General features: G+C 36.2%; 1 protein-coding gene across 1 annotated transcript in view; it reads left to right on the forward strand.

Annotated features, from left to right (window-relative positions):
* LOC142106943 (serine/threonine-protein kinase SBK1-like) overlaps positions 1–10,275 on the forward strand; it is a 54,760-nt gene extending 44,485 nt beyond the window's left edge. The window contains exon 3 of the mRNA XM_075190005.1: positions 9,320–10,275. Coding sequence (XP_075046106.1) covers positions 9,320–10,009 — 690 coding nt within the window. The 3' untranslated portion in view covers positions 10,010–10,275. The remainder of the gene's footprint in view (positions 1–9,319) is intronic.
* The last annotated feature ends 880 nt before the right edge of the window (positions 10,276–11,155 follow it).

An 11,155-nucleotide genomic window follows, 5' to 3' on the forward strand; every position in this document is an offset into this window, starting at 1 on the left:
ATCACTCTATTGATTAAAATTAGAAATTAAAACTGGAAGCACTGTGTATCTATACCTATATGCTTTAATCCCAAGGAACATATGGTAAGGAGACTGTATAGATATAGATAATATGCAGATATGGTCCTACAAGATCAGTGGTCCATAATCTGCCACTGATATAAATGTAATCAAGGTACCGTTAGACAGAGAGGAGCGAGGACTATAGTATTATGTAGTCAAATCCTACTCAAATCATTGCATAATCTCTATCCTGGAATCAATTAATATTAGATCATGACTGCTTGATTTGTATAATAACAGATCTAAGCTTGCAATTTAATCAAGATAAATATCTGGTTGGTGCCGTTCGCTGGGTACCTAGTAGATACATACACTAAAGGCTGTCTTGTAAATTCCCCACTGATAGTATTAATAGGGGTCAATCTATAAGTATCTATATAAGACACCAGCTAATGAACATAAATACATCTGAATCCAGTTCTAAAATTACAAAGGTATGTTACCTCCATATTGACCAATATTATGGGTAGTGTATTGCTGACTACCTAACAATTTCCCCTCTAGCTCTGGAGTTATTGGGGTAGATCTGCATTATCAAACTTCTCCAAGTAAATAACAAGAGTGCTCCCAGCAATAACGCCGACGGCAAGTTTTGCTTTGAATAAGCAACATACAGCGAAACGCACGTCGACGTTATCGCTGGGAGCACTCTGATGTTCCTAATATGTTCCTGAATCTGGAGTTTCAATACCCATTTAGTTTTACCTACACATTTCAGACCACAGGTACACTCTAACAAAGAAACCACTGATGTGTTCATATAATTGTGGACAGCACGGTGGCTAAGTGGTTAGCACTTCTGCCTCTCAGCACTGGGGTTAATAGTTCGATTCCTGACCTTTGCCTTATCTGTGTGGAGTTTGTATGTTCTCCCTGTGCTTGCATGGGTTTTCTCCGGGTACACCGGTTTCCCCCCACACTCCAAAAACATACTGGTAGGTTAATTGGCTGCTATGAAATTGACCCTAGTGTGTTTCAGTCTGTGTGTAAGTGTTTGTTAAGGAATTTAGACTGTAAACTCCATTGGGGCAGGGGCTGATGTGAGTTCTCTGTACGGCGCTGCAGAATTAGTGGTGCTATATAATAAATGATGATGATATAATTCATAAGGTCTTTTACTTCAAACTTTTTACTGTTATCTTGATTGTAGAAAATCTTTGTAAGTGGGTTCACATATTTCACATACTTTTCACGATAGGATCCATCTTTAGGATGTTCCAATGTTTAGAGAAAACTGATCTAATTCTATATTCCTCACAATTGGAATTTGTAATCTATGATATTTCCTTCATTTTTCTCTCTTTATTAGAATATGTTAATAGATCCATCCTTACATTCCCTCTATTTTCTTAATTGCCCCTTTGATTAATTCCTCAGGGTACCCTCTATTTCTAAATCGGTCTGAATATAATGATAATTGTTCCTGACAATGCTCATTTTCACTACAGTTCCACTTATTACGGTAGAACTGTGAGAATGGGATATTAGTTTTTCACTTCTTTGAAGTGGAGATAGCTATTTGCATCTACTGTCTTAATATGATTCCTGGTCACCACTTTATCATCTGTGCCCACTAATATCAAATCTAAGTATTCAACCTGTCTATCTATTAGATGTTGCCGTGAATTTAAGATTAAACTCGTTATTGTCTGTGTATAATAACAATTGGTCCACTGATTCACTATCACCTTTCCATACTATCAGAAAATCATCTATATATCTTTTATACAAGATGATATTCTCAGAAAATTGATTTTGATCAAATATATTTTTTTTCTGCGAACTCCCTATTAACAAGTTAGCAAAACTTGGTGCAAATATTGTACCCATAGTGGGCCCACAGATTTGTAACTAAAAATCATCCAAAAATGTTAAATAATTATGAATAAAAAAAAATTGCATTTAGGTCACAAGTAAAGATTCCTCTATGTTTCTCTGTAAGGAAAATCTTTTAACAGGATGAATCAAAGGACAGAATTCTGTCAAAAGATTTTCAATGATGATGTAATCCAGGTGGATAAGACCAATGATTTAGATAATCTTTTTTGGGATGTAGAGAAGCTCTTAATTAAAAAAACTAAAATATGGTGGGAAAAAAAAAGTCTTGAATACAATCAGAAAGTTGACCGCATCCCTGCTGGACTAAAAATAAATAAATCCCCAACATTTGGACAAAATAATCCCATCTTTATGAAAGAATGGAACAGCATTCTACATGAATGCTCAAAAAATCTAATAAAACTCATTATACATGAGAAAAAACAACTATTTAATTATATTGAGAATACAAATAAAGAAAGCTCTCTTGGAACCATTCAAGGATAAAGAGGACTTTAGTGTTAAATATAAAAATAGACCAAATTACAAATGTTGTGATCAAGGTAAAATAAAGGAAATATATTAGTGATAAGCGAGATTATGAACAGGAAAATGTTAAGACATGGACAGGATTCACCACCCATAAAAGCTACAAACGCAACTTTATCTCAGAACGGGATAATAGGCCCACTAATTCATGGGAAACTGTTCCAAAAAGGAAGCATAACACACTACCTAGTTCTATGTGTGAGAGACAAGTACGTTTTGAACCAGTGACTAGAGAAAAGTTCTCAACATTGGAAGAGACTGATTGTAGTAAAAGTGAAGATTTTTTTGTCACCTGGTTTCACACCACTGGACAAATTGCTACATCCGATATAAACCCTCAAAGAGAATATAAGAATAGCTTCCCCTATAAAACGTCAAGTTGTAGAAGACGAGGGACGCGGAGGAGGGGCAAGGTCTTACAAGAGAAGGCACCTGTAAATGATACTAATTTACTAAAAATAATGGCATATTTAATCTTTCAAGCCATATCTTATCTGAACCAGAAGTGTCCGTACTAAGTAAAGGTCCTTCATTTGCACCTCCACAACAACCCAACAAATTCCAACTTTATATTGATATTAATAGGTATGTGAGAAAAGTTACTCTGTATTTTGCCATGAAAGATTAGGCCTTGATAACTAATTATGAAAGCATCTCTAAATCAGGTCTAAAACGAACTTCTAAATTTTATCAGTTTGAATCTGAAAAGCAGTTTGATATTGATATTGATCTTTTTCAAAAGTTGGTAACTCCTGATCTTTGCTATCATGATTATAAAACCCCTTCTAATAGGAATCTGATGAAAACAGAAGCTTTTAAGTACCTTAGAGACAATACAAATTTAGTTATAAAACTAGCAGACAAAGGGGGTTGCATGGTACTCCTGAACAAAGTTGATTATATTAAGGTAGCTTGAAGACTCTTAGGGGACCAATCTTTTATGTCTCATTGCCTGGGGATCCAACAAATTAATATGTTTCAATGTTAAGAGCAGTGTTGCTGTAAGGTCTTTACAAAAAATATTATTACAAAAGAAGCACTTAATCTATTTATTCGTATTTAAGAATGTATCTATATTAAGTATTTTTTTCAAATTGAAGTAATCTTATGGTAACTAATCCAATTATCCCCATTTTTTACCTTCTACTAAGAATACATAAATTTTAGTAGCTCCTCCAGGTAAACCAATTATAGCTGGAATTGAGTCCTTAACGTCGCGTCTCTCTAAATATGTATTTGACTGGATTACTTATAAGTAACTTATGGTATAAATTTATTAAATGGAAATAGCGCAGGTCGCTTATTTATATAATTGTAAATGCACTTACCAAAATTGATCTTAGTCTCTCTGTCTGTGTGTGTGTGTGTGTGTGTGTGTGTGTATGTTAGGGAATTTAGACTGTAAGCTCCAATGGGGCAGGGACTGATGTGAATAAGTTCTCTGTACAGCGCTGCGGAATTAGTGGCGCTATATAAATAACTGATGATGATGATTTTTCATATTTTGTATATTTTGGTAAAGGAAATCTTTATTTCTGAGACAATGGAAGAAACTCTTTTGTTTTAATCCTGCTAGAGGAGATGCATGATTTCTGAGGTATTTATCTGATACAATAAGCCTTTGTGGAAGAAGTCTTTTGTGTATCGTGATGTGGAAAAAATGATTTGTTTGGGGTTTTGTGACTTTCTTTGGAAATGTGTATTCAGCAGCTGTCTGAAGAAAGGACCCATATTAATCTCATGTCAATTAGACCTTTTGATGTGTGTGGGTCCAGCACCTAAAGGCACAGGAAGGTTTAATTAAGACTTGATACTAGATTTCCTGCGTCTAAAAACGAGATGCAGGAAATCACAGCAAGTTTTAGAATATCACAGATACGAGTAAATATTGTTAGCTTTGCATTGCATGTAAATCCATGTTTGGCTAAACAAATTGCATAATGATTCTAAAAATAGCTCAGACCTCAAGGGACTGGCTTACCCTGTGAGGCTGTGTTCAAATCTGTATAAAAAGCACTGTTTTGTATTTAAAATTGTTCTTCATGTTCCATCTGCCCTGCTCCCCATCACTTGCTTCAAAGACCTGCTTGGAAACATCTCTATCCCTGTGACCTACATATTAGACCCAAAATCTAATCCATTCCCGATTGTTTCTGAGGTTTGGGCCCAGTATCCAGTACCACTACTTTGCTTCTACCCAGCAGCTCTGGCTAGTGTGATAGGCCAGGGGGGATCCATCCACAGCAACCCTGATCCATAGGAAGAGGTCAGGAGTACCATCCCAGGTACACCAGTAACGAGGTACAATTGCAGCATCAGTTACCCAGAAGAAACCTGGTTCTGGATGCCAGTAAAGGAGTTCAGTGGTGGCAGCATTTGTAAGCCTGCGATGAGAGGGCACATTTGTGATAACAAAAGGGAACAGTGGCAAAGTAAGCCCAGCCGGTTCCCAGCAACAACAGACAGGGTGGAATAGGCGGTCCACCCTGTCACAGATTTCTGGTGGCAAGCGACGGGATAAGCATAGGTGGCTTTTCGTGCACCAGTCAGGAGAGCTGATTTATTCAGGAGAGGAATAACTGCAGCCAGGAGAAAGCACAGGATGTCTAAGTACAGTAAAATGTCCAAGGCGGACCTTGAGATACTGTGCAAACCAAAGAAGTTAGAAATTCCTTACACAGCGACAAGGAGCAAAATGAAAAAGGCGCTGAAGGCCTGGGATGCGCAGTACGGGTCAGCAGATGAGAAAGCTGACTACGACAGTGACCAGGAGGAGACGTTAACTCCAAACCTAGAGGTACCATCAGTATCATCCCAGAACATAGCACCTGTTTCCAGCAACAGTCCCCTCAAACAGAGTGAAGCAGTGATGCAAGTTCAACAGCTTCATGAGGGTAACTTTTCTGTATTAATGCAGCAGCTGTGGTCAATAGGAAACAAAACAACTGAGGCGGAGCGGTTGCTTGTCACAAATTTGTGGGTCAATCGTGGGCACCGCCTCCTGCAGCGGCCTGTGAACAGTCATCTGCTGCGCCGAGATTGGGCTCTCTTCACTTTACCAAATTTGATGACACTGTTGGAGATATTAATGGACATTTGCATGTGTTTGAAATGTCTTGTAGCCTCCATGACTTGCCCAAACAGGAGAGGGTAAAGTATCTGGTTCCCATGTTACAAGGTCGTGCAGTGGAAGCTTATCGCAGAGTGGCCCCAGTGGACTGTGCAGACTATGACATGGTAAAACGGGCCCTCCTTAAGCTCTATGTTGTTACCCTGGAGTCCTACCGGCAGAAGGAGTCCAGTGGTGGCAGCATTTGTAAGCCCCACCTACTGTGGTGAGAGGGTGCATATGGGATAACGAAAGGGAACGGTGGCAAAGTAAGCCCAGCCAGTTCCCAGCAGCAACAGACAGGGTGGCATAGGCGTTCCTTCCTATCACAATGTAGATGTGTTTTTAAGGAAGTATGTGGTAGGTCTGACCTCATATATTAAAGACACTACAAGTATATTGCAGATATTTAAAGATTTCAGATGGGAGTCAGAATACACGTGAAAAACATGAGAAGGGCATAGAGACATGAAAACAATACCTTGATCCGGACACCTCACTTATAGAGGAACATAATATCTTTATTTGTTACCTAATGCAATTTATTTTGACCCATAATTATTTAAAATTTTTAGATGATTTTTATTTACAAATTTGCAAGCCCGCTATGGGTACAATATTTGCACCTAGTTTTGCGAACTTGTTAATTAGTTTTTGATCAATATATCTATATATAATTTTCTGAGGATATCATTTTGTTTAAAAGATATATAGATGATATTTTGATCGTATGGAAAGGTGATGGTGAATCATTTGACAAATTCTTATTATACATAGACAATAACGAGTTTAATCTCAAGTTCACAGCAACATCTAATGATAGACATGTTGAATATTTAGATTTGATATTAGTGGGCACAGATGATAAAATTGTGATCAGGGAAAAATCTATGAAGGATCGGTTTTTGCTAGTCGACGGAAATCGGTGACTTTGGAGGGGAAAATTAAAGCGGCAATGGCTTTTAAAGGACAAAGTCTTTAAAAGCCATTGCCGCTTTAAATTTCCCCTGCAAAGTTGACGATTTCTAGCGACTTGCAGAAACCGATCCTTCATACATTTATCCCCAGGAATCATATAAAGACAGTAGATGCAAATAGCTATCTCCACTTCAATAGCGGTCACGTGAAGAAGTGGCAAACTTATATCCCGTTTTTACAATTCTACCGTATTAATCAGAACTGTAGTGAAACTGAGCATTGTCAGGAATAATTATCATTATATTCGGACAGGTTTAGAAATAGTGGGTACCCCAAGGGATTAATCAAATGGGAAATTAAGAAAATAGAGGAAACGGACAGGATGGATCTATTAACATATTCTAATAAAGAGAGAAAAATGGAGGAAACATCATAGATTACCCAATTAATTTGTGAGGAAAACAGAATTATGTCAGTTTTCTCTAAACATTGGAACATCCTAAAGATGGATCCTATCGTGAAAAGTATTCTACCCAATAAACCTATGGTGGTTTACTTAAAAAATCAAAATTTGAAGTATACCTTGACCCCTAGGCTACTTACCGAAGAAAAGAATGCAAATAAAACCCCTTTGATGGATATTAAGGGATTTATCAAGTGCAGTCATTGTAATATTTGCAAATATGTGAACCCACTTAGGAAGATTGTCTACACGTCATGATAACAGTAAGAAGTTTGAAGTAAAAGATCTTATGAATTCTATGAGCACAAGGCTGGTTTATTTGTTACAGTGTATTTGTGGTCTGAAATATGTAGGTAAAATTAAACGGGTACTGAAACATAGGATCCAGGAACATGTTAGGAGCATCTGAAAACAAGGTAGAGAGTCTCACACAATATTGAAACACTTTTTACAGAAAAATAATTCAGATCCTTAACAGATTACCTTTAAGGCTATTGAACATGTAACCATGGGACCAAGGGGTGGTGTCCTTCTAAAGAAGCTTGCACAGAGGGAAATGTATTGGATTTTTGAGTTTGGTACTCTATCTCCTAGGAGATTGAATAAGAGCTATGAAATCGCTTTATCTTATGATTTTTACATTTGCATTATCTGTTATGATTGTCTTAGAGCCTTTTTACATACATTTTTATATACATTTTATATATACATATTTTCTATACTTCTTTTAGTTATTATAATGAGTAATATAATAGTAATAGGTTAGATGGTTTTTATGGATTGTAAATGTGTAAATTGTTTATATATGTATTTTGATTATATAATTTTATATGAGCCAAAACTGTATATTATTATTTTAATCTTTTCATGTTTTAATACATCTTAGTTGTTCGTATTTATACAAATTTTGTCCAATTTATTGTGTATAGATATATTAATGTTGCCCACTATTAATATGGCTGCTGATGAATGCTTAGATTCTATGTATGACAAGCTGGAATTAGGTCACATAACTGGGAATGATCCTGCCACTATCGTGAGATTGCGCTTGCGCAAGATGGCGCAGCTCTATATAAAAATAACGCTAGATGCCACATAAGTTTATCTGCCAATGAAGTCTGTTGCTATTAAAAATGAAACGCATTGAGAAATTACTGTGGACTGTTTGAGAAATCAGTGTATTGCTTGGTGCAAAGAGTTTATAGAAATGGACAGGCTGTGGAAACCTTGGGAACTTTCTCCTTTTGCATTTGTGGAAGCACCCTCTAGGGGATATAATTCCAGTTTGCAACAGTGTTCCCAGATAAGCCTACTTTTAATTTCATATTGTGAGTGCATTAATTATATGTTCATTAAATTTCTTATTCATATGAAAATACTACACCATATGTGGCTTCTTTGTTCTATTCGAAAGTATCAACCACAACGTGATGATTTTATCCTTTATTTGGTACGCACAAACTCAAACAGTGCATGTGGTGTGGTGTTGGGATCCACTTACATCTAATGATACTACACTATTGTTTGTTTCTGTTTCCTTTTGTATACGAGATGACAATAAACTACTGAAGAATTCTTATTGAACCCGTGGGATTGCTTCCTTTATGTTCCATACCTATATCCATCTGGTACTCATATATGCTATTACATTTTGGTGTGATAAAGCTGTTCTGAAATACTGCACTTTTAGGCGCCCATTCCTCTTACCCAACTTCTTTTTATACATCTCCGGAGTGCTTTTAAGACTTTCTATATGTGAATAGACTTTTAACCTGATTATTGAGCAAAGTGCCAAGCTGCATCTGTGTATTATTGATAGATAGATAGATAGCTAGATAGATAGATAGATAGATAGATAGATAGATAGATACTATATATATATATATATATATATATATATATATATTATAATAACAACCAGTAACCACTATTTTAAACTCTCCGACAGACTGACACCCAATTCATCAACATACTATTCCACCTATCTGATCTCTACAGAAATGAGCTGCATTAAAATAATCACATCTTTTGTATTGTTTTCTATGTAAATTCACTCTGCCTAATGCTGTCGTTTCTAGTCTAAACGTGATTTTCGGAGCAGAGCCTTGCAGCCACCCTCCTCTTCTAAAATTGCAGATGAGAACATGAGGGAGGGCTATATATGAAAGATATTTATCCAAATCTCGCAAGAGCTAACATTTTCACGAAAATCACCTTTTGCCGACTTTGCCGCGAGAAACCAAATCATGACTTGATTTCGGAATCCCAAAAGTTTGATTTCTCCAAATCCGAACTGCTCATCTCTAATTAAAAATGAAGAATGTATTTGATATTTATAAAGTTATGCCTTTATACAGAAATGATGTGGTTAAAATATATGACATTTTATTTCTTTTTAGATTGGACTTCCTGAGACAATGGTAAAACGATGTGCCATGCAACTGGCTGAAGCTCTGGACTTTATGCACAGCAAAGCACTGGTTCACAGAGATATAAAACTGGATAACATTCTACTCTTTGATAAAGATTGTCACTATATAAAACTTTCAGACTTTGGTTTAACAAGACTTGAAGGTTTTCTGATATCTCCTATGAAAGGGATTGTTCCATATTCACCTCCTGAACTTTGTAGCTTAGAAGATAATGAAACTCTCCAACTGGACTCCAGTCTTGATGTGTGGGCTTTTGGTATTCTTCTCTTTTGTATTTCTACTGGGTACTTTCCTTGGGATGTAGCATCATGTAAAGACAGGCAATACGAAGATTTTTTTCTCTGGCAAACCACAGAAGATTGCCAGAATATCCCTTCTCAGTGGAAGCAATTTACATGGCATGCACTAGACATGTTTCAGAAGCTATTGAGAATAAATGCAGACAAAAGAAGACCGGCTATTGAAATCCAAAAATATCTAAGTGTTCCATGGAAAATTAATGAAATGATAGATAACACTAACATACAAGGCAATTCAAATGATATAGAACAGGGTTTTGATAACATGAAGTTTTTGAAAGACACAGTTAACACTGACAAGACAAGCAAGCATTGTTCCATGCCCTCAGAAAAAAAATCCTCAGTAAAAAACTCATAGGTTTGATAGGTTGACAGGCCTGGGTGGCTTAACATATTTATTATTTTTAACAGTATGACACTATAGTAGATGTTTTTGGGATTTGTATGATAATTATCCCATACTTTTGCCTGCCACCTGTATGGAGACATAGTCCCAACCATATACCATCTTTGCATGCTACAATGATTTAGCGGTGCAAATTCATACATAAATACATATTAATTAATGCATTCATAAGGATAAAACTTTTCTGTTTGAGTTTTCTTTTTTTTATAATATGTGTTGCTGAGTTCAAAAAATAAATGCAGTGTAATATATTTTACAACATTAACAACAATAAAAACACACATTTAACTTTATTTCATCTCATTTGTTTTGTGAATAAATAAACAGCTACTTCTATGCCATCAATAAGCTTCTGTAGTTGTTTTTCCACTTGTTAATGCCTCCTTCTGAAAATGTTGTAAAATTGTTAAGTTCACAGGATTCCCTTGTCTCCTGGCATTGCTGTTTAAAATTTAGAAATGTCCATGTTGCGCTGTTTTTTTTAAAAAAAACTCAAGTGCTGGCATGCAGTATCTTCGCAATTTCTAGTAGTCTGTATGGAGAGTCGTCGGGAATTTCCTTTGTCTGTTTTAATGTAAGTCTGCATGTTTTCAGTGCTTATCCTCAACACTGCAAATCTGTATGTATCTAGCAAAATTAAAATATGATGTATTGCTTGATATTTTGATCAAAACATTTTAGCCTGCATCCAAGCATCAAGGGCACTGTCAGGCGCCATCCCTGCATTTCTGCCGTGTGCAGGCCTATTTTTTCTCTTAATTTGTCTCTTAGCAGTATCAAGCCTATTTAAGACTCGTTTGGGTGTGGCTCACAAGCCAGTCCTTGCTGGATGTAAGCCCCTATACCCGAGAGGTGAGTGCATCTAATTTTATCTGCATTTTAATGGTGTTTAAAGCATATAGGACAGTGTAGGACCTGCATAAAATGAGGTGCCCTTGACCCTAGGATACAGGCTTAAATGTTTTGGTCAAAATGTGAATCAATACTACATATTTTTATTTTGCAAGATACACACAGATTTGCAGTGTTAAGGAAAGCTCTGACAACTGTCTTTTTGTTTTGTAAACATATATGGACATTTATATTGCCATGCAGCTA

The sequence above is a fragment of the Mixophyes fleayi genome, chromosome 11, assembly GCF_038048845.1.
Source record: "Mixophyes fleayi isolate aMixFle1 chromosome 11, aMixFle1.hap1, whole genome shotgun sequence".
Lineage (NCBI taxonomy): Eukaryota > Metazoa > Chordata > Amphibia > Anura > Limnodynastidae > Mixophyes > Mixophyes fleayi.